The sequence below is a fragment of the Jaculus jaculus genome, chromosome 19, assembly GCF_020740685.1.
Source record: "Jaculus jaculus isolate mJacJac1 chromosome 19, mJacJac1.mat.Y.cur, whole genome shotgun sequence".
Lineage (NCBI taxonomy): Eukaryota > Metazoa > Chordata > Mammalia > Rodentia > Dipodidae > Jaculus > Jaculus jaculus.
In genome coordinates this window covers 44,600,691-44,624,469 of record NC_059120.1, presented here as the reverse complement: position 1 = coordinate 44,624,469, position 23,779 = coordinate 44,600,691, and the positions used below count along the sequence as shown (strand labels likewise).

Below are 23,779 nucleotides of genomic sequence, written 5' to 3'. Positions count from 1 at the left end.
CTCTCTCTCAAATAACTAATATATATATTTTTTAAATCCAAGCTCGTGGCCAGGCATGGTGGTGCACGCCTTTAATCCCAGCACTTGGGAGGCAGAGGTAGGAGGATCCCCGTGAGTTTGATGCCACCCTGAGACTACATAGTGAATTCCAGGTCCGCCTGAGCTAAAGCAAGGCCTTATCTCGAAAAAAGCAAAAGGAAGAAAAACAAACAAACTAAAATAAAATCCAAGCTCCTTCCATGGCCCAAAGGCCTTCCGTGACCTGGTCCTAGTCTGTCCTCTCCAACTTCCCTACAAGAACGCTGAGCTCCAGTCGGGTGACCAAGAGGGCCACGCAGGTCCGTGCACAGCCAGTGTGCCCTTGCCTTTGTGCCATGGCATTTGCCGTTTCCTTTGTTTCTAGAAGACTCTTGTTCTCTACTTGGCCAAGCTTATCCCTATTCCTTTTGCAGTACCCATGTCAGCAGCTCCATGTCTCCATGGAGCCTTCCAAAGTGTTCCCTCACGTCAAGGGTGAGCCTGCTCCAGGCTACATATGTCAGCTGCCAGATTCCTCAAGCTGCATTTCTTTTTGTTTTTTGTTGTTTGTTTTGTTTTTTCAAGGCAGGTAGGGTCTTACTCTATGCCAGGGTGACCTGGAATTCACTGTATAGTCTCAGGGTGGCCTCAAACTCACAGCGATCCTCCTACCTCTGCCTCCAGAGTGCTGTGATTAAAGGCGTGCACCACCACGCCTGGTTTATCAGGCATTTTCTATGTCCCAGGTGCTGGGGATTTGGAGAAATACTTCTTTTCAAGTGTCTTCTAGTTTCTAACAAGAGAGTGGTGAACAGATCATTAAAATGCAGCTTGAGGACTGGGCATGGTGTCACACACCTTTAATCCCAGCACTCCGGAGGCAGAGGTAGGAGGATCGCTGTGAGTTTGAGGCCACCCTGAGACTTCTGAGTGAATTCCAGGTCAGCCTGGGTTAGAATGAGATCCTACCTCAAAAAAAAAAACACATAAAAAATAATTTTCTTTAAAAAAGAATATGCCTGACAAATGTTCTTTGAATAGTTGAATTAATATGATGAGTAAGTGAATAACCAGGTGTGTCCACCTGGGACACAGCATCCAGATCCTCTTGGGTTTTACCTGTGAACCATACAAATGAAATATGGGAATGAACTATTGGGGGAAAAACTGGAAATATTTGTTATGGACCTTACAAATATTTTTTATAAGAATGTTGCTGTGAGATGCTTTTTCTGCTGACTTGTAACTTGTTCTGAAGTTAATCTTAGAACCACATCATCCACCTGCTTAAAGTAACGTGACTAGATTTCCTCTGCCTTGGTGCACCTTTGGCCTGAACAGCACCGATGACCAATATTGACAAGGAATGTTTAGAGATGCTGGCTGATCTTAAGTTATGCTCTCTGACCAATTTCCTCAGTGGTCTGATTACACTCCTGACCCAGAACGAGCACGCAATGAAGTCAGAAGTGCTGACCATTGCATTGAAGACTAAACAGTCACTAACGAAGTGTCCACAGACCTGTGGAAGACAGGTGGGTTCAGTGTGACTGCGTTTGTGAACAGTGTATGCACGCTCTGGATCAGCAGAGTGCAAAAGGCCATATACCTAAATCTCTTCCTTTAACAAATGTTTAAAGATCATCAAAAGTCAGGCTGACCAAGAATAGATGGTAAGACCCGATTGCTGAAGACTTCACAGGCTTGGGCTGCAAGGTCACTGAGAAATCTTGCAGGAGCTGAGCTGAAAACCTCTCTGTAGATCAGCTGACAGAAAGCTGGAAAAAGGTATGTTGCATGCAGGTCCATGAGAGAGCGAGAAGTCATCAGTTGAGATAAACAACAGTGGACACTGCAAAGCTTAAGTTGGGCCAGCCAGACCAAATGAGCCAATGGGTGCAATGGTGGCATGTCTGTTATGGGGGAAACCAAGTGCTCTCTAATTGGACTGGAGGCCTGCTCCATGGGAGGGAATACATGCCTGATACTGAAAACCTATGATGGGGAGGTCATTAGCCCTAGGGTTGTAACACCTGCTGGGGTCTGGCTCAATGCATATATTATGCTCACCAAACTGCCTGGTAAGCACTTTTCTTATTGTGCATACTCATATATTAACACTACTCTTACTTTTGGTTACAGAAGCTACTCTTTTCAGATGGCAGTGACCTCTGGGATGACTCAGAAGGCACCATAGCTGGGTGTGGTGACACATGCCTTTAGTCCCAGCACTCAGGAGGCAGAGGTAGGAGGATCTCCGTGAATTCAAGGCCACCCCGAGAATACATAGTAAGTTCCAGGTCAGCCTGGGCTAGAGTGAGAATCTACCTCAAAAAAAAAATCAAAAAGTCAAAAGTTCCTTGCCCTTTGCGCATGCTATGTTCAACTTGTTCACCTATTAGGTTTTTGTTGTTGTTGTTGTTGTTGTTGTTTGGCTGTTCAATGAAAAGCCTACTGAGTGCCTGTCAGCGGAAGCCATAGTGGTAGAAAGATCAGAGCAGCCAAGAGTGGTGGCGCACACTTTTAATCCCAGCACTGGGAGGCAGAAGTAGAAGGATCGCCGTGAGTTTGAGGCCACCCTGAGACTACATACTGAACTCCAGGTCAGCCTGGGCTAGAGTGAGACTCTACCTCAAAAAACTAACAAAAGAGAGAGAGAGAAAAGAAAGAAAGAAAGATCGGTAGATCAGAGCGTTGGCCACAAGGGAAGCATTGGGTTCACCCAGGCTTTACATGACTCCAAGAATCAGTTTTCCTCTGGCAGGCTGTTTCTACAGCAGCTAGCCCGCTCTTGGCTAACTCCAAGGGTTTAGCTTCCTTCTCCTCCAGCTCTGTGCTAGAAGCAGCTAGTCCATTCTTGGGCAAACAAACTCGAGAGTCAGTTTGTGGCCGGGCGTGGTGGCGCACGCCTATGATCCCAGCACTCGGGAGGCAGAGGTAGGAGGATCACTGTGAGTTCAAGGCCACCCTGAGACTAAGTGAATTCCAGGTCAGCCTGGGCTAGAGTGAGACCCTACCTCAGAAAGCCAAAAAAAAAAAAAAAAAAAAAGAGTCAGTTTCTTTAATTTTAGGGTTGCCCCTTCCCACAATTCAGCACCCATAGTGTGGGGTTTCTTCAGCACAATCTGCCCTGAACCTTGCTCAGGCCTACATCTATCTACCTGGTTGCTGATCCCACAGAAGTACTTCTGGTTTGAGCTCCATATAGCCTCAGCCTTTTGCCCTGTCTCCATGTTCCATGATCCTGGCACTGATAACAAGGTTGGTGTGGTGATGACATGGGTCATTCAATGCGACAGCAAGCAATGATGTGCAAGTCACAGAGGATGAGCTGAAAAGCACAGCTTTGAATTTCATTTTTAAGAGTTTTTTAAGTCTGAAATACTGAGTTACTAGATGTCGGGATTTTTTTTTTTTTCAACCACCTAAATCTACCAGGATTCATTAGCTATAAACAGGCTCACCCTTTAAAATGACTTCATTTTTCTTCTCTGGAACATTCCATGGTCTCAGATTTATGAGGTACTGATGAGGTAAGTAATAGATCCCTTGAGAAGAAAGGAAGGCTGAATACAAACAGAAAGAGAGTTCTAACCCTACATAGCCCCAGGAACTAAAATAGTTTAATTTTCAACAAAACATTTCCTTCTACTCCCACCACTGTAGAAAAAAAAAAAAAAAAAGGATGCTATGAAATCATCTGTATTTATCCATGCCAAATACTCAAAGTTTTAGAAAAATTTTTAAAAGTTCATTACCATTTTTCTGTCTTCCAAATGACAGAGAGAGTCCTGTTTCATTCTTTTGGAAAATTCTTGTACCTGCAGTAAAAAAAAAAAAATGTAATATTCATTATGGCATGACCTCATATGCTTTAATTTGGTTATTTCTAATGTTGCTGACAAGCTTTAAAAGTATTACCTTAGCCTTTAGCTGGTCAGTCTGCTCTTTTAACTTCTGACACATCTGTTTGCCTTGATGTAGCTTTAGAAATATGTGAGAACTTGAGGCAGAATCTTTCTGAAATGTTGCTATCAACTTCAAGTAACTTTTCTCATATTCTATTTCTATACAAGAAATAAGAAGTTTGAGCCAGGCGTGGTGGCACATACCTTTAATCCCAGTACTTGGGAGGCAGAGGTAGGAGGAGGGTCACCATGAGTTCAAGGCCACCCTGAGACTACACAGTGAATTCCAGGTCAGCCTGGACTAGAGTGAGACCCTACCTTGAAAAACAAAACAAAACAAAAGCTATTACTCATTTTAATTTGTCATAGTTTTATTTAGTGCTGAATATAGAAGTCTGTGGCAATCACCACCATTTCCTTTATTTATTTATTTATCAGAGAAAGAGAGAATGGGTCCTCTTACAGATGAACTCCAGACGAATGCACCCTTTTGTGCATCTGGCTTTACATGGGTACTATGGAACTGAACTCGGGCAACCAGACTTTGCAAGCAAGTGCCTTTAACTGCTGAATCATCTCTTCAGTTCCTATCCGACATAAAAAAATATTTTATTTATTTATTTTATTTTATTTGAGAGAGAGAGAGAGAGAGAGAGAATGGGCATGCCAGGGCCTCCAGCCACTGCAAAGGAACTCCAGATGCAAGTACCACTTTGTGCATTTGGCTTACGTGGGTCCTGGAGAATCGAACTGGGATCCTTTGGCTTTGCAGGCAAATGCCTTAACTGCTAAGTCATCTCTCCAGCCCAAATATTTTATTTATTTGAAAGAGAGAGAGAGAGACAGATAGAGAAAGAATGGGTATGCCAGGGCCTCTGGACACTTCAAATGAACTCCAGACACATATGCTACCTTGTGCATCTAACTTACGTGGGTACTGGAAAATCAAACCTGAGTCCTTAGGCTTTGCAGGCAAGCGCCTTACCCACTAAGCCATCTCTCCAACCCCATGCCTTTTTTTTTTTTAAAGTTTCAAAATGATGTATCAGTTATTTTCTCATTGCTGGGACAAAATACCCAACCAAAGGCAGTTCAGGGAAAGAAGAAGTTATTTGGACTTACAGTTCCAAGAGGGTAGAGTTTATCATGGCAGCGAAAGCATTATTATTCTGCTGTCACATCATCACATCAGCAGGAGGTAAGTAGAAAGAAAAAGAACAGCAAGAAGGGCTAGACTATAAAACCTTAAGACCAGGCTGGAGAGATAGCTTAGTGGTTAAGGCACTTGTCTATGAAGCCTAAGGACCCAGGTTCAATACCCCAGATCCCACATAAGCCAGATGCACACAGTGGTGCATGCATCTGGAGTTAGTTTGCAGTGGCTAGAGGCCCTGGCATACCTGTTTTCTCTCTTTCTCTCTCTTTATTTTTCTCTCATGATTAAATAAATATAAATTAAAATAAAAACTTCAGGACCTACTCCCTGTGACACGCTTCCTCCAACAAGGCTCCATCTTCTAGAGGTTTCACAACTTTCCTGAACATTGCCACCAGTTGGGGATTAAGTTCTTATTTGTTTATTTCAGAGAGAGGGAGAGAGAGAGAGAAAGAAAGAATGGGCACACTAGGGCCTCCTGGCCCTGCAAACAAATTCCAGACACACGCAGAGCTTTGTGCATTTGGCTTTATGTGGGTACTGGAGACTCAAACCTGGGCCGTCAGGCTTTGCAAGTGCCTTTAACCACTGAGCCACCTCTCCAGCCTAGGCTTAAGCATTCAGATATGAGTGTATGGGGGACGTTTTACATTCAAACCACCACAAACGCCTAAGTCAAATAAGTCTTAAAACGCCAGTACCTGTGAGAAGTTCTTGGTGGTGACGCATCAGGGGCTTCATCTGCAGAATTAAAGGACAAGAAAGTGTGACTGTGGATACTGAGCCATTACACCATGATTCCGAGTATCTTGTGTCCTGATCATCACAGAGGCAACCCAGTCATGTGATGATGAGGTTGAATTCCACTGGGACGTTTATTTGCTGGGTGACTTAGGCAATTGACTGCACAGGTGCTAAACTCATTAGTCAAGAGGCAGATTAGGGTAGTTTCAGTTTACACACTTTATTCACTCTTCACGCATGTGAATTAAGCCAATGCCCTCTTCCTTATCCATTCAACTATCCTAGCCTCCCGGCCTCACCCCCCTGGGGCACTCACAGGTGACTTCGCTTGGTCTGGGCCTGGACCCCTCTCCATACCAGGCTGCCAAGGGGTCCCATGGGCTGCTGCTTCTCCCCGCGGCAGGTGTCAACACGCAGAGAGGGAGACTCGGAGTCTGCCTCTCTGCCTTGAGTGACAAGTAGTTCTGTCTTTGCTGGAATTCTTGTACCCATTTTTTCCTCATTCATTCTGGCTGCTGATAGCCCCCTTAGGGTTATCTCATTTGCATATCAGCAGGGAGAGGGTCTCTGGTCTTGGCCCCTGATTGCCATGGCAACCTTGTCCCTGCTCAGTGACCACCCCATTTCTACTTCTAGTTATTGTTTCTAGCAGTTCCCATTTTACTTCCAACTATTGCTTCTAACATCCCATTTTTACTTTTAATTATTGCTCCTAGCGAAGTCTCAGCTATCTTGGTGATAAATGGAGGGTAGTGAAGAATCTACTTGATGCAGTTTCTAAGCACTCAGCACCCAGTGTTAGCTCCATTAGGGTTGCATTCAACACTAGAGTGTCTAATCTGCTCCTAAAGTGACTGTAATCACCACAAGGGCCGTTGTTGATCTTGTCATCAGCTCGATTGTTGACACTCTCATTGATACCAAACAGATGGCAGCCACACTCCAGGAATCATGCAGTAGGCATTAAATTCCACAACACAGGGGGCTGGGGGAGAAGGCTCAGCAGTTAAGGTATTTGCCTGCAAAGCCTAACAACCCGGGTTCAGTTCCACAGGACCCACATAAAGCCAGATGCACAAGTGGCACATGTATGTGGAGTTCATTTGCAGTGGCTAGAGACCCTGGTGTGCCCATTCTCTCTCTGTCTTGTTCTCTCTCCTTGCAAATAAATAAAGGAACAAATAAACAATAAAAAAAAAATCCACTGACTGGAGAGATGGCTTAGTGCTTCAGATGCTTGCCTGCGAAGCCTAAGACCACATGTTCAAATCTCTAGGTCCCACGTAGCCAGATGCAGTGATGCAAGCATGCAATGTCACACATGCGCACAAGGGGGCGCATGTGTCTGGCGTTCGTTTGTAGCAGCTGAAGGTCCTGGCTCTCTCTCTTTCAAAATAAATTTTTTAAAAATTCCACAACACGTCTAGATAGCGATTACTCTCTACTCACAAGTTATGTTATTAAAGAGTTTCTTTTGAGGACTGAAGAGATAGCTCAGCAGTTAAGGCACTTGTCTGCAAAGCCAAAGGACCCAGGTTCGATTCCCCAGGACCCATGTAAGCCAAATTTGCACAAGGTGGCAGATTCATCTGGAGTTTGTTTGCAGTGGCTAGAGCCCTCTCTCTCCCTCTCTCTTTTTCTGCCTCTTTTTCTCTTAAATAAATAATTTTTAAAAATCTTCATTTGATTGACATTGATAGCTGAGAGAACAAGTTGTGTAAGACACAATCCCAGGGCTCCGGAGGAGACAGACAATGGAAAGATGAAGGCAGACAAGGTCGCTGTCACAGATCTGGTAGAAGACATCTACACCCTGAAGCTATTAGGATCCAAAGTGGCTGAATGGCCGTGTTGGTTACTTTTCTAGTGACAGGAGTGCCTCAAAGAGGAAGGCTTTGTTTGCGCAGTTTGATGTCCAGTCTGTCATGACCAGGAAGACACGGCAGCAGGAGCGAGAATCGAGCTGGTCACGAGAGTGATGGACGCTCCTGTCCAGCTGGTTGTTCTCCTTTTTATACAGTTCAGGGCCCCAGTCACCCACATTTAGGATGGGTCTTCCCAACTCAATCTAATCTAGAAAATTCCCCACAGACGTTTGTTTCCATGGTGATTTGCAATCCTGCCAAGCTGACGACAGAGCTGGACCATCACAGATGCTCTGACAAGCAACAAGGGACAGACCGTGACTTCGTGGATCTGCAGGGTTATGTGGCCAGAGAGAAACTGCAGGAAACTGTGAAAATGAGCAGCCTTTGGTAACTCAAGGGGGATGTTCTAAATCAGCCATGGTGCTGTGCTCCTGTAATCCCAGTATTGGGAAGTTGAAGCAGGGAAATTATAAGTTCAAGGTCAGCTTCAGCAAGTTGGAAGCCCGTCTAGATGACACGAGACTCTAATTCATAGGGAAAAAAAAAAAAAAAAGAGGGCCAGGGAGAATACTCAGTGGTTAAAGGTGCTTGTTTGCAAAGCCTGCTTGACCAGAGTTCAATTCATCCTGTAAAGCTAGACACAAAAAAATGGCACATGCACCTGGAGTTTATTTGCAACAGCAAAAGGCTTTTGTGAACCCATGCATACATTTGAAAGTAAGTAAATCAAAATATTGTAAAAAGAAAACTCCCATTCAAAGAAGGGATTCAGAGAACTCAGAGCCGGAGAAGAGATATAGCTGAGGATGACTTCCAGGGAGGAGCTGAATTAGAAGATGAAGTTAAAAAAAAAAACACATAAATAGGGAAACCCAAATTCTAGCTTCAATTTAGATTTTATCCTCTTGTGTATTTTTGGTTTTAGCCCTGATTCTTCTCATGAGGTCACCATTGAGTTTCTTTTTTCTTTCCTTCCATTTTTCTTCCCTCTTTATTCACTTTCTTCCATCTTTCTTTCCCACTCCCTTCTTCCCTCTTTTTCTTTCTTTCTTTCTTTCTTTCTTTCTTTCTTTCTTTCTTTCTTTCTCCTTCCTTCCTTCCTTTGCAAGGAGAGAGAGGGAAAGGGAAAGAATGGATATTCCAGGTCCTTTTGCCATGGCAAACTCTAGATGCATGCACCACTTTGTGCATCTAGCTTTACATGGGTACTAAGGATCAAACTGGGGCCATCAGGCTTTGCAAACAATCGTCTTTAACCACTGAGCCATCTCTCCAGCCCACCACCGACTTTCTAAGAGGTTCACTTACCCAGGGTGACTCAAAGGTCAAGTGAAAGCTCAAAACTAGCCAAGCTCCAGGTACAAGAAGTGTTTACAGCAGCCTGTTTTCACTCACCTGCCCTTGTTGCAAAGGTTCAATAATTTTCCTTTTCAGCTCTGGATGTTGTTTTTCAACACAACTCAGCCTAGACATGTTCTCTAAATAATCTTGCACAATTGTTGATTGATTTCTCAATTTAGGAGAAAAGTTGTCTATTGTAAGTGGCTTATTAATTGTGTTATTTTGAGGGCTTTTCATTTTAGGAGCAACCTTAGAAAAATCTGGGAGCTGGTAATGAACTTGACCTTGGCCATATTTAAACCCATTTCTTGAATTTGCTTTTTCCATCAACTGTCTTGGGGATGTCTGCCCCAGGCAGTTTTTTAGTTTATCACTTGGACCCTTGATTCTGTTTAGAAAGTTTGAATTTTCTTGACGTCTTCTCTCTCCAGTGGGCTCTGGCTCCTTTAAACCAGGAGCATTTTCTTCTGCCATGCTTAGAGAGCTGCTGGATTTATTGCTATCTTCATCATCCGTTTGGGGGCTGGCTCGGTCAGTGAATTCTGGGGTTTGTTCCTTTGGCCAACAGTTCTTAAGGTAACGTGAAATGATTTTTTTAAGTATAGCTGCTTCGTCAACACTGTCGGCATGAGATGTCTCTGGGAGAGTTTTGCCATCAGTGCCTTGTCCCTTCACGGCTGGCTCCTTGGAGAGATGATGGGGTGAAATATCCAAAGTGTTTGGCTTCAGAGAATCTCCCGTGTAGGCTGGAACGCGAGAAGCCATGGCATTTGGCCTCCCTTGATCACATGTTTTGCCAACAGCATCTTCTGTAATCTTATCCTTAGTAACGGCCATTGCTGTATTTCGACAAGTCTCCTGATGGGTAGCCTTGTCATGAGGGTGTTCTGTCAGCACAACCTGATTTGGGACATCAAGGATGTCATTGTCCAAGGTAAAATCGTAGCAATTGCCTATCTTCATCTGTGAGAAATCCCCGTCGTAAGGCAGGTCTTCCTGTTGCTTGCATGTTGTGTCTTCTGAAAAATCGTTTTCGTCCATGGTTATCCCGTGTCCTGTGCAGCCTGGTGTTGGCGCTCTTAAATGTCACAATACGTCTTCCCGTTGTCATTGATTGTCTTCATGGTGTGTCCTGTTCTGGAAGAAATGAGAATAGCCTCGTTGTTAAGTAGATGAAGAGTGTTTGAAGCTATGCTTATTATAGTAACTAGGCTGGAAACAAAATGGAGATCTTTCATTTACAGTTCAGTTATAAACATGAAAGCAGAAAGCTGAGCCAAGAGTTATGTCATCCTAAATGCCATGCAATGGTTCAAAGAAACAAAAAAGGTTGGCAGGTTTACAACTTTTATTCATTAAATTTTGAGGGAGAACATAGTCATTGTTAATGACCAAATCTTTTTTTTTTAATTTTTATTTATTTATTTGGGGGTTTGGGGGGAGGAGAGGGAGAGAGAATGGGCACACCAGGGCTAGCTCTAGCCACTGCAAACAAACTCCAGATATATGTGTCACCCTGTGCATCTGGCTTACATGGGCACTGGGGCACCTGGGCCCTTCGACTTTGTAGGCAAGTGCCTTAACCACTAAGCCATCTGTCCAGCCCAGTAATTTTTTTTAATGCAAGATTTAATGTTATTTTATTTATTTTAGAGCGACAGACAGAGAGAAAGAGGCAGAGATAGAGAGAATGGGCGCGCCAGGGCCTCTAGCCACTGCAGACGAACTCCAGACACGTGCGCCCCCTTGTGCATCTGGCTAATGTGGGTCCTGGGGAATCAAGCCTCAAACCGGGGTCCTTAGGCTTCACAGGCAAGTGCTTAACCTCTAAGCCATTTCTCCAGCCCCTAGTAATTTTTTTTTGAGGTAGGGTCTCACTTTGGTTCAGGCTGACACAGAAGTAGTTTCAAGCTAGCCTTGAACTTACAGTAATCCTCCTACCCCTGCCTCCCAAATGCTGGGATTAAAGGTGTGTACCACGATGCCTGGCTTAGCCCTATAATTTAGAAAATATTTTACTTATTTATGTATTTGAGAGAGAGAGAGAGAGAGATACAGAAGGAGAGAGAATAGGTATATCAGGGCCTCCAGCCACTGCAAACAAACTCCATATTCATGCTCCACTTTGTGCATCTGGCTTATGTGGGTCCTGGGGAATCAAACCTGGGTCCTTTGGCTTTTCTGGCCAGCAACTTAACTGTGAAGCCATCTCATCAGCCTCACCAATAAATTTTTAACATTTAAAAATAATGTTTTAGCTGGTCGTGGTAGTGCATGTCTTTAATCCCACAACTCGAGAGACAGAGGTAGGAGAATCACAGTGAGTTCAAGGCCAGCCTGAGACTACATAGTGAATACCAGATCAGCCTGGGCTAGAGGAAGACCCCACCATGAAAAACCAAAAGTAGTAATAATAATGTTTTGTTTTAAAATATTTAGTGATGTTTTTATCTTCATATAACATCATCTTTTTAGACTTAAAAAAGGTTTAAGTGCTGGGAATGTAGTTCAGTTGGTACAGTGCTTGCTCAGTATGCACAAAACCCTGAGTTTGATCCTTAGCACTGCATAAACCAGAGGAAAACAGCACTTTCACTGCACTCTCTCTCTTTTTTTTTAATTTTGTTTATTTATTTATTTGAGAGAGACAGACAGAGAAAGAGGCAGAGAGGGAGAGAGAGAGAGAATGGGTGCGCCAGGGCCTCCAGCCATTGAAAATGAACTCCAGACGCGTGCGCCCCCTTGTGCATCTGGTTAACGTGGGTCCTGGGGAATCGAGCCTCGAACCGGGGTCCTTACGGTTCACAGGCAAGCGCTTAACCGCTAAGCCATCTCTCCAGCCCTCACTGCACTTTCACTGCACACTCATCGTACTCTCACTGCAAAGTTCTCACAGTAATTTCACAGCACTTAAGGACCAAAATCATAGCCCAGAGTCATCGTTCTCATTGCTGTGCTTCAAGCCCTTCTCAATAAGGTAGAAGAGACCCTTTGGTGGTCAGTCCTCAGTTCCTAAAATAGCACTCCACTTATTCTGATAAAAGTTGAGTTTTGTTAAGATCTTTTTTAAAAAAGAAAGAAGCCAGCATGGTGGCGCACGCCTTTAATCCCAGCACTTGGGAGGCAGAGGTAGGAGGATCGCCATGAGTTCGAGGCCACCCTGAAACCACATAGTGAATGCCAGGTCGGCCTGAGCTAGATCAACAGCCTAGCTTGAAAAAACAAAAACACAAGAAAATAAAAAAGAAAGAAGCCCACCAAGATAAGACAAATAACTAAACAATTCTCATTAACAAGTAAAACAGCTTCTTTGAATATTGTTATTGCTATTCTTATACTATTATTAACTATTATTTCTGTGTGTACACATTCAAAACATCACAAGGATTTTTTTTTTTTCTAGAAAAAGACATCCCACATCCTTAGCTTTAGCGCCATTGGCTCCTTACAGGTTGCTGAAAGGAACTAGAACATCTTCGCAAATCAACGCCCAGCTCAATCTTGGAATCTGAAGGTGTCTCCAGAGAGATGCTGGTGAGAAGCCAACAGAACGCTGGGGGCTGTCACTGCTCTCTTAGCTGCGGTGACCATTATGTGGTCAGCAAGAGCTCATAGACACTCCCGGGCAGAGGAGGCCATGGTGTCCCAGTCGGGTCCTGAGCAGAGATGAACAAGGTGTACCTCGCTGGTGGCTCTGCTGTGGGTGGCTTACTTCATGATGAAGTGTGCATTGGGTGCTGGAGCTCTGACCTAAGCCACTGACTAGCCTGCGTCAGATAGCAAGGAGATCATGGCGGGATGGCCGGGCCAAGATGGAATAAATTAAGGATTAAGGATGTCTGTAATTGGGAAAACCAAAACTACTTAGTGTAGAGACAAAAATGGTCGGTGAATGATGATTTCTGGCTGGTAGGTGGTATCTCTTCTATTTACTAGATCCATTTAGTGATAACACAATTTTATATCATGGAGAGCTGTTTATACCGCTGGGGCCAGATAGAGATATCTATGGCCATCTTTTTTCTTCCCAGTGTTGAAGATCACACCAAGGTCCTCATGCATGCTAGGCAAGCTGTCTACCACTGAGCTGTATCTCCCGCCCCATACCCCCATTTTTTAAAAAGAGTAACTCTTACTCTAGCCCTGGCTGACCTGAAACTCACAGTGAACTTCCTACTTCAGCCTCCATAGTGCTGGCAGTGAAGATGTGCATCACCACACCTCTCTCCAACCCATTTTTTTGTTTGTTTGTTTGCTTTTTTAGAGAGACAGAGAAAAATGGCATGCCAGGGCCTCAGCCACTGAAATCAAACTCCAGACACTTGCACCACTGAGTGGGCATGTGCAACCTTGCACTTGCCTCACCTTTGTGCATCTGGCCAACGTGGGATCTGGAGAATCGAACAGAATGTGGGTCCTTAGGCTTCACAAGCAAGTGTCTTAAACATCTTAAGCACTGAGCCATCTTTCCAGCCCCAGCCATTTTTAATTTTTTGAGGTAGGGTCTCACCCTAGCCCAGGCCAACCTGGAATTCACTATGTAGTCTCAGGGTGGCCTCAAACTCATGGTGATCCTCCTATCTCTGCCTCCCGAGTGCTGGGATTAAAGGCACGCACCACCACGCCCAGCTTCCAGCCCTTATTTTTTGAGACAGAGTCGTTTAAGTTACCCAGCTGGACTGAAACCCCCTTTTGTAGCCCAGGCTGGCCTTGAACTTGCGATCCCCCTGCCTCAGCCTCCCCAGGACTTGGATTATAAACCTGTACCACCACGCCTCGCATTATGGGCCATTTTCCAGTACCACCATTCTATACCTAGACCTCTGGGATCCAGGCAGATGGAAAGAAGTCTGTAACTAGGCTAGGGAGGAGAAAACAGGCATGACCTCCCTCTCTCCACTGAAAGACCAGTTAGCTCTGCCATCTGCTCCTCGTAGGTCCTAAACCCTCAGTTCTGGCATCAACCAATGTGTCATTAAGACTTAGCTGTTGCGGGCTGGAGAGATAGCTTAGTGGTTAAGACACTTTCCTGCAAAGCCCAAGGACCTATGTTCGACTTGCCAGATTCCACATAAGCCAGACACACAAGGTGACTCATGCCCAAGGTCGCACATGCATGTGGAGTTCGATTATAGTGGTGGGAAGCCCTAGCGCACCAGTTCTCTCATTCTCCCTCCCTCTCTCTCTCTCACTCTATCATTAAAAAAAAAATGGTCTGGAGAGATGGCTTAGCGGTTAAGGTGTTTGCCTGCAGAGCCAAAGGATCCTGGTTCAATTCTCCAAGACCCACATAAGCCAGATGCACAAAGTGGTGCAGGAGTCTGGAGTTCATTTGCAGTGGCTGGAGGCCCTGGCGTACCCATTCTCTCCCTGTCTGCCTCTTTCTCTCTCTCAAATAAATAAATAATATATATATATATATAAAAGGCCAGGCTGTTGGGCTTGCCTAAAAATAAAAATAAAAATAAAAGTCTTGCCTGTTGTATGCAAAGATAGAACTATCCAAATCCTTCTTGCTCTCTTATATATTGTCATTTAAAAAGGTGATGAAGAGCCAGGTCTGGTGGCGCACACCTTTAATCCCAGCACTTGGGAGGCAGAGGTAGGGGGATCACCATGAGTTCGAGGCCACCCTGAGACTACATAGGTCCAGGACAGCATGAGCTACAGTGAGACCCTACCTCAAAAAAAAAAAAAAAAAAAAGTGATGAAAGACTGGAGGGATGGTTTACTGATTAAGGCGCTTGTCTGCAGAGCCAAAGGACCCAGGTTCAATTCTCCAGGACCCACTTAAGCCAGATGCACAAAGGTGGCACATGTATCTGGAGTTCATTTGCAGTGGCTGGAGGCCCTGGCAAGGCCACCCTTAGACTACATAGTGAATTCCAGGTCAGCCTGGACTAAAGCGAGACCCGACCTGGAAAAATATTTTTAAAAAGGAAAGAAAAATGTGACGAGCAAATAGCTAGGAGTGTTAAGGGTATGATCTATCAGATTTTGTTCTATACAATGCAGTGTGCTACTCTGTCTTCAGCCAATGCGAGGTGACAGTCACCACAAAGATAAAACAGTGGCCACAGCAACAGAAACTCACCTGGATTTGGCTGTCTCGACATCATAGAGGGGCAAGGCTTACAGATGAGCTATTCTTTTACTTGAAATTGTCTTTTTCCCCTCTTTTGTTTTCTCGGTAGGGTCTCACTCTAGTCCAGGCTGACCTGAAATTTACTATGCAGTCTCAGGGTGGCTTCGAACTCGAACTCATGGCAATCCTTCTACCTCTGCCTCCCAAGTGCTAGGATTAAAGCTGACTGTCATGATGCCCAGCTACTATCTTTTATTTATCTATTTATTTTATTTTGAGGTAGGGTCTCACTCTGGTCCAGGCTGACCTGGAATTCACTATGTAGTCTCAGGGTAGCCTCGAACTCACGGCGATCCTCCTACCTCTGCATCCCAAATGCTGGGATTAAAGGCATGCACCATCACACCCGGCTTTTCCCCTCTTTCAAGAGCTGTAAATTGACTGCAACTGAGTATGAAAACAAAAGTGGTGTCCTACTTCTTCAGGTCCTCTTAAGCAAAAGATTGTGTTGAAGAATTTTGGGGGACTTCTAAAGTAATCTAAATTTTTGTCCCCTAACCTCCCCCCACCCACTTTATTTTGGCTTTTAAGAGCATTCAATGAAAACTTGGTTTGACTTTTAATTTTTAAATTCCATCCCTCTATTTCCAGCTCTGAATTTCTATTTACCCATGAGAGAAAATAGGAGCTGCCTCGGAGTGTGTCCTGAACCACACCCAGGGCTCAGATATTCATGTATTTGGACCCAATGTATGGTGTTTCTAGATTAAAATTTTTCTAGAGGTAATGCGATACAGGTCCCCCCACCCCCCACCCCCCACACGCTGTGAGGCCTGCAGTTGATCACTTACTGGTAATCCTATGAGCTAGCTCTATCTCAGGAACGTGGGCTGCCCACAAATGCAGTGTCTATGACAGTAACCATATCCCATTCCACTTGGCGGCCTGGCTTCATGTTATTGTGGGATGACAGGGGGAGACTGCGCTGGAACAGCAGATCAGTGCGCCCCGCCCCCCCGAGAGCCAGGTGGCTGTATCATGCTTCTGGGCGTGGGTATGAACATGACGCTGGCTGTGACAAATTGTTTATCCTGAAAGTATTTTAAGTATTTGAGCAAACCAACATTTGGAGAAGCTTCCTGTTTTGGATCAGCACTATCTCTCTCTATATATGTGGAGGGGGGGTGATTTTTTTAAAAATATATTTTATTTATTTATTTGAGAGACAGAAAGAGGCAGATTGATGGGGAAAGAATGGGCGCACCAGGGCCTCTAGCCACTGCAAACAAACTCTAGATGCATGCGCCCCCTTGTGCATCTGGCTTACGTGGGTACTGGAGAGTCGAACCGGGATCCTTTGGCTTTGCAGGCAAATGCCTTAACTGCTAAGCCATCTCTCCAGCCCCTTTTTTTTTTTTTTTTTTTTTTTTGAAGTAGGGTCTCACTCTAGCTCAGGCTGACCTGAAATTTACTATGCAGTCTCAGGGTGGCCTCAAACTCGAACTCATGGCAATCCTCCTACCTCTGCCTTCCAAGTGCTAGGATTAAAGGTGACTGTCATGATGCCCAACTATTATCTTTTTTTGTTTGTTTGCTTGTTTGTTTGTTTTTTGAGGTAGGGTCTCACTCTGGTCCAGGCTAACCTGGAATTCACTACGTAGTCTCAGGGTGGCCTTGAACTCAAGGTGCTCCTCCTATCTCTGCTTCCTGAGTGCTGGGATTAAAGGTGTGTGCCACCATGCTTGGCTCAACTATCTTTAAAAAAAAAAAATGTTTTCTTTTTAAATTTATTTGAAAGAGAGAGAAAGAGACATCAGAGCTTCCAGCCACTGCATACAAACTCCACACACAGGTGGCACCTTGTGCAACTGGCTTACGTGGATACTAGGGTATCAAACATGGGTCCTCAGGCTTCACAGGCATGCACCTTAACCGTTAAGCCATCTCGCCAACCCAGCACTAGCTTTTTATCTAGTAGCCCAGTTCTCAAGATGGACCTTCCAGGGTGCTACAGGAACCCTTGGGATAGTCTCGCCACTTGATTTTATGAAAATAAATATTGTAATTAATTTTAAACACATTGATTTCAAAGAAGTATAATAATAAAATAAACTTCACAGCTAAAGCTTCTTTGTCCTTCCCTAAACTTTCCAGTTTGTTTGACAAACTTGGACTGGAGATAAGAGATTCTAAAAATACCCTTTCTTCATTATTATTATTTTGGTTTTTCAAGGTAGGGTCTCACTCTAGCTCAGGCTGACCTGGAATTCACTATGGAGTCTCAGGGTGGCCTTGAACTCACAGCAATCCTCCTACATCTGCCTCCCGAGTGCTGGGATTAAAGGCATGTGCCACCACGTCCCGCTCATTTTTTTAATTTTTTTAATTTTTTTTATTTTTTGAGGTAGGGTCTCACTCTAGCCCAGGCTGACCTGGAATTCACTATGTAGTCTCAGGGTGGCCTCGAACTCACAGAAATCCTCCTACCTCTACCTCTCAAGTGCTGGGATTAAAGGCGTGCGCCACCACGCCTGGCTCCGCTCATTATTTTTAATAGTTTGTATGTGCATGTGCGTGTGTGTAGGCCAGAGGACCTCAGGTGTGCCCTCAGGTGCTGTCCACTTAAAAAACCATTTTTATTTATTTCTTTGTGTGTGCAGCGCATGTGTATGGGTGCTCCAGGGCCTCTGGCCACTGCAAACAAACTCTAGATGCATGCATCTCTTTTGTATCTGGCTTTACATGGGTACTGGGGAATTGAACCCAGGCTGGCAGGTTTTGTAAGCAAGTGCCATTAACCACTGAGTACAAGTGATTACTTTATCACCCAGGCCTTTTCCACTTTTTTTAAAAAAAAATGTTATTTATTATTTATTTTTATTATTGACAACTTCCATAATTATAGACAATAAACCATGGTAATTCCCTCCCCCCCCCCACTTTGCTCTTCGCAACTCCATCAAATCCCTTCACCCTCTCAAATCAGTCTCTTTTATTTTGATGTCTTCATCATTTTCTCCTATTATAATGGTCTTGTGTAGGTAGTGTCGGGCACTGTGAGGTCATGGATATCCAGGCCATTTTGTGTCTGGGGGAGCACGTTGTAAGGAGTCCTACCCTTCCTTTGGCTCTTACATTCTTTCCGTCACCTCTCCCTCAATAGACCCTGAGCCTTAGAAGCTGTGGTAGAGATGTTTCAGTGCCGAGCACTCCTCTGTTACTTCTTCCCAGCACCATGGTGCCTTCTGAGTCATCCCAAGGTCACTGCCATCTGAAAAGAGAAGGTTCATTAGCCAAAAGTGAGAGTAGCATTAATATATGGGTATGAACATTAAGAGAAGTGCTTACTGGGCAGTTTGATGAGCATAGTATATACATTTAGCCAGACAGCAGCAGAGGTTACACCCCTAGGGCTCATGACTACCCCTGTTGTAGGTTTTCAGTGTCAAGGATGTATTCTCTCCCATGGAGAAGGCCTCCCGTCCAATTAAAGGGCAGTTGGTTTTCCCCACAACAGACATGCCACTATCGCACTGGTTGGCTCATTTGGTGATTTCTCTGTTCCATTGAACTGCATGCAGCATGGCTTTTTCCAGCTTTCTGTCAGCTGGTCTACATGGAGGAGGTTTTCACTTCAGCTCCAGCAGGATTTCTCAGTGATGTTGCAGCCCAAGTATGTGGAGTCTTCAGCAATAGGGTCTCACCATCTATTCCTGGTTGTAAACCAAGAGCCTTGGCAATGCCCTGTAACCGTACACTTAAAAAATATTAATTAATTAACTTATTTATTTATTTATTAGAGAGAGGCGGATAGAGAGAGAGAGGGAGAATGGGCACATCAGGGCCTCTAGCCACTGCAAACAAACTCCGTGCGCCACCTTGTACATCTGGTTTACATGGATCCTAGTCCTCTGGCTTCACAGGCAATCACTTTAAATGCTGAAATATCTCTCCAGTCCCCCTTTTTATAAGTTTTTTTAAAAAATATTTTTATTTATTTACTTATTTGACAGAGAAAGTGGGAGAAAGAAAGAGAGAATGGGCGTGATGGCCTCCAGCCTCTGCAAACAAACTCCACACACTTGCACCTCCTTGTACATCTGGCTAACGTGGGTCCTGGGGAACCAAACCTGGGTTATTTGGCTTTACAGGCAAATGCCTTAACTGCTAAGCCATCCCTTCAGTGTCCCCAATGTTTTTTGAGATAAACTCTCCCTCTGGTCTGGAACTTGCCTAGACTAGACAAGCTAGCAAGCTCCACAGACCTATTTCTACCTCCCCAGCACTGGAATTCCAGGGGTTCACCATCATGGCTCAGTTTCTCCCTGTTCTGCCTCCCGTTGCCATAGGGGGGCTTGTTGAATCACAGATGCATGGGCCACTTTGCATTTGGTTTTATGTAGATGCTGGGGAATTGAACCTGGCTGGCAGGTTTTGCAAGCAAGCACCTTGAGCCACTCAGCCCAGGAACACTAGTTTTCTAAGGGAATAGCAGATCAAAGTATCTGACCATGTGAGTGAGTGTGTGTGTGTGTGTGTGTGTGTGTGTGTGTATACACGCACTCTCACATGCCACAGTGCATACATGGATGTAGCTCAGGCTGTTAGTCCTCACCGTCCACGTTGTGACTGGGCCTCTCTTACTTGCCATGGCCAATGTTAGACTAACTGGCCCACGGGCTTTGGGATTCTCCCAGTTCCAGCTCCAATCACCACGTCCTTTTTTTTTTAAATAATTTTTAAATTGCTCTTATTTATTTATTTGAGAGAGACAGAGAGGGACAGAAAGAGGCAGATAGAGAGAGGGAGAGAGAATGGGCGCGCCAGGGCCTCCAGCCTCTGCAAACGAACTCCAGACGCGTGCGCCCCCTTGTGCATCTGGCTAACGTGGGACCTGGAGAACCGAGCCTCGAACCGGGGTCCTTAGGCTTCACAGGCAAGCGCTTAACCGCTAAGCCATCTCTTCAGCCCCACCATGTCCTTTTTGTGTCTGGCTGTATGTGAGTTCTGGGGATCTGAATTCCAGTTGTCAAGTGTGCACAGGAAGTACTTTTGACCACTGAGCTCTCTTCTCAGCCCCAAGTCTCTGCTCTTGATGTCCAGTCACTACCTGCACTCCAGAGAGGCTGACCTGCGAGAAGGCCGCTTTCCCTTGCTCTCAGGAGAGCAAAACAGAGTCTCTTCAAAGCTGGGCATGGTGGCACACACCACTAATCCCAGCACTTGGGAGGCTGAGGTAAGAGGATTGCCATGAGTTCAAGGCTAGTCTGAGATTACAGATAGAATTCCAGGTCAGCCTGGGCTATAGTGAAAACCTACCTCAAAGGACGAGGGAAAAGTGGGTATCAACATATGAAGTATCCATATGAAATATGTTGTTAATAATAATGGCAATAAAAAGTCTTCAACAGGGCTGGAGAGATGGCTTGGCGGTTAAGCGCTTGCCTGTGAAGCCTAAGGACCCCGGTTCGAGGCTCGGTTCCCCAGGTCCCACGTTAGCCAGATGCACAAGGGGGCGCACACGACTGGAGTTCGTTTGCAGAGGCTGGAAGCCCTGGCGCGCCCATTCTCTCTCTCTCCCTCTATCTGTCTTTCTCTCTGTATCTGTCGCTCTCAAATAAATAAATAAAAAATTTTAAAAATATATATATATATTTAAAAAATAAAAAAAGTCTTCAACAATCTCTTGGCATCAATTTACATGCATCTCAGAGCTTAAAGCAAATTTATTCTTATTGCTCACTACATCACAATTCCATTTCATATTTTTATCTTCTGTGCGGTCTTTTGAAGCAAAAAGAAAATACAATCACCACTGAAAAGCTCATAAAACACTGAGAAACAAAAACACCTAGGAGCCAGGTGTGGTGGCGCACGCCTTTGATCCCAGCATTTGAGAGACAGAGGTAGGAGGATCACTGTGAGCTTGAGGCCACCCTGAGACTACAGAGTGAATTCCAGATCAGCCTGAGCTAGAGTGAGAGCCTACCTCGAAAAATAAAAAAATAAAAAATAATCAGAGATGAGCCAGGATGATATCCTCATTGATGATGAATCTTCTGACAACAGAGGGGGACTGATTTGGCTAGAGCACCGTTCACAGGAGTGTAAGGCTATCATAAACCCTTGTGCTCTGGGGACAGCAAGGACCAGTGCTTGAATCTACTAGCACTTTCTAGTTTCACATCTTGAGGCAAGTTACCTGACTCCTCTGACTGATTTTCCTACTTTGTAAAACAGTGATGACAGCTCAACTTCAAAAGGCTGTGAACATAAGAGAACGTGTTTACTTGACGCAGCATCCATCCTGCCAAATAATGGTAGCCCTTAATACATAGAACAGAAGCTGTAAACGCTAAGATCACCATCCACCCTCACCCCAACATGAGCCATAGGGTGAACCAATTGCATAGTTGGAAATTTATAGGGATGGCACTACTGTCTAATAAATGTTATGTTAGAGTTGGATTGTGTCAATTTCAGCTGTAATGTATGTATAGGCCTTAAAACACTGCCTGCTATATAAATAGCTGATGAGGGCTGGAGAGATGGCTTAGCGGTTAAGTGCTTGCCTGTGAAGCCTAAGGACCCTGGTTTGAGGCTCGATTCCACAGGATCCACATTAGCCAAATGCACAAAGGGGTGCACATGTCTGGAGTTCGTTTGCAGTGGCTGGAGGCCTTGGCACGCCCATTCTCTCTCTCTCTCTCTCTATCTGCCTCTTTCTCTCTCTGTCACTTTCAAATAAATAAAAATAAATAAAACAAATAGCTGATGAATAGAAGCTTGAAAATAATATGACGTGAGCTGGCAGTCAATGGTCAAGCTCTTGTCTAGCATGCCATAGACCCTTGGCCAATCCTTAGCACTGGCAAACTACAAAGCAAAACCTTTAGACAGCTATTATATAAAATATCTCATATTTCATTATGTCAAAGTTTTAGCTTTGGGGGCTGGGGAGATTGCTCAGTGGTTAAAAGCGCTTTTGCTTGCAGAAACTTCCAGCCCAGATTCAATTCCCCAGCACCCATCTAAAGCTGGATGTAAAGTGGCTCACTCATCTATGATCCCAAAGGAAGCTTGCGGGTCAGCTAGTCTGAGGTTCATGTACAGTCTGACAGTTTGTTTGCAGCAGGAAGAGACTGTCTCAAAGAAGGTGGAGCGCAGACACCTTGAATTGTCCTCTAACACCCACACATGCATGTGTGTACATACTAATTAATTAAAAAATAAAATATGGGGTGGAGAGATGGTGTAGTGGTTAAGCGCTTGCCTGTGAAGCCTAAAGACCCTGGTTCAAGGCTCATTTCCCCAGGACCCATGTAAGCCAGATGCACAAGGTGGCACATGCATCTGGAGTTTGTTTGCAGTGGATGGAGGGCCTGGCATGTCCATTCTCTCTCTTTCTCTCTGCCTCTTTCTTTGTCACTCTCAAATAATAAACAAAAAAATTAAAATTAAAATTAAAGAAATTGTGGGGTTGGGGAAACGGCTCAGCAACTAAAGGCCCTGCTTGCAAAACCTGTCAGCCAGGGTTCGATAACCCAGTGCTCACGTAAAACAAGTTGCCCAAGTGTTGCATGCATTTGGGGTTTGTTTTCAGTGGCAAGAGGTCTCGGTGTGCCCATGATCTGTCTCTCTCTTTCTCAAATAAAAAAATATTTTTTAGGTCTGGAGAGATGGCTAAGAGCAGTAAGGCACTTGCCTACAAAAGCCTAGTAACTCCATGGTTCAATTTCCCAGTACTCATGTAGGGCCAGATATATAAAGTGGCACATGCCAGTGGCTAGGCAACTTGGCATGCCCATTCTTTCTCTCTCCCTCCCTCTGTGTGTCACTCTTCTCTGTCTCTACCAGCAAATTAAATACTTTTAAAATATATTTTATTTATTTATTTGAGAGAGAGAAAGAGGTAGAGAGAGAGTGAGAGAGAGACAGAGAGAGAGAATAGGCACGCCAGGGCCTCCAGCTACTGCAAATGAACTCCAAATGCATGTGCCTCCTTGTGCATCTAGCTTACATATGGTCCTGAGGAATTGAACTGGGGTCCTTTGGCTTTGCAGGCAAACGCCTTAACCGCTAAGCCATCTTCTCCATCCCAAACTAAATACTTTTAAATTATATATTAAAAATTTAAAAAAAAAAGAACAACTGGGCATAGTGGTCCATGCCTTTAATCCCAGCAATCAGGATACAGAGGTAGGAGGATCACCATGAGTTCAAGGCCACCCTAAGACTATTTAGTGAATTGTAGGTAAACCTCCTGGGCAAGACCCTACCTCAAAAGAAAGAAAGAAGAAGAAATTGGTTTTTTTTTCAGTTTGTACCATTTTATTTAAGACATAGGATTTGAAATACAAACCTATCATAAATTATTGCATGGTATAAAAATATTGGTTAATATTTCCCTAACCCTTTTATTGTAAAACAGAAAACTCTTAAAGTAGGAATAAATGAGAACCCCCTTCCTACATGATTATGAAGTATTACCTAAGCTTGTGCGGAAATGCCAACTTTTATTGGAGGGTATTTTAGGCTGTTGTATTAAATACCGGAAGTGGAAATGATGACCATACTTAGGTAAACAACCAACATTTAGTCTTTTAAGATAGGCCTAGGTAGGCTTAACGAGCATTAATTAGACTCCCAACTCCTAGCT

General features: G+C 44.4%; 1 protein-coding gene across 1 annotated transcript in view; it reads right to left on the bottom strand.

Moving 5' to 3' along the window:
- Aknad1 (AKNA domain containing 1) overlaps window positions 1-10,076 on the bottom strand; it is a 49,841-nt gene extending 39,765 nt beyond the window's left edge. The window contains 4 exon segments of the mRNA XM_045137987.1: window positions 3,777-3,839; window positions 3,940-4,085; window positions 5,784-5,823; window positions 9,090-10,076. Of these exon segments, the coding sequence (XP_044993922.1) occupies window positions 3,777-3,839; window positions 3,940-4,085; window positions 5,784-5,823; window positions 9,090-10,076 (1,236 nt within the window).
- Between the last annotated feature and the right edge of the window lie 13,703 nt (window positions 10,077-23,779).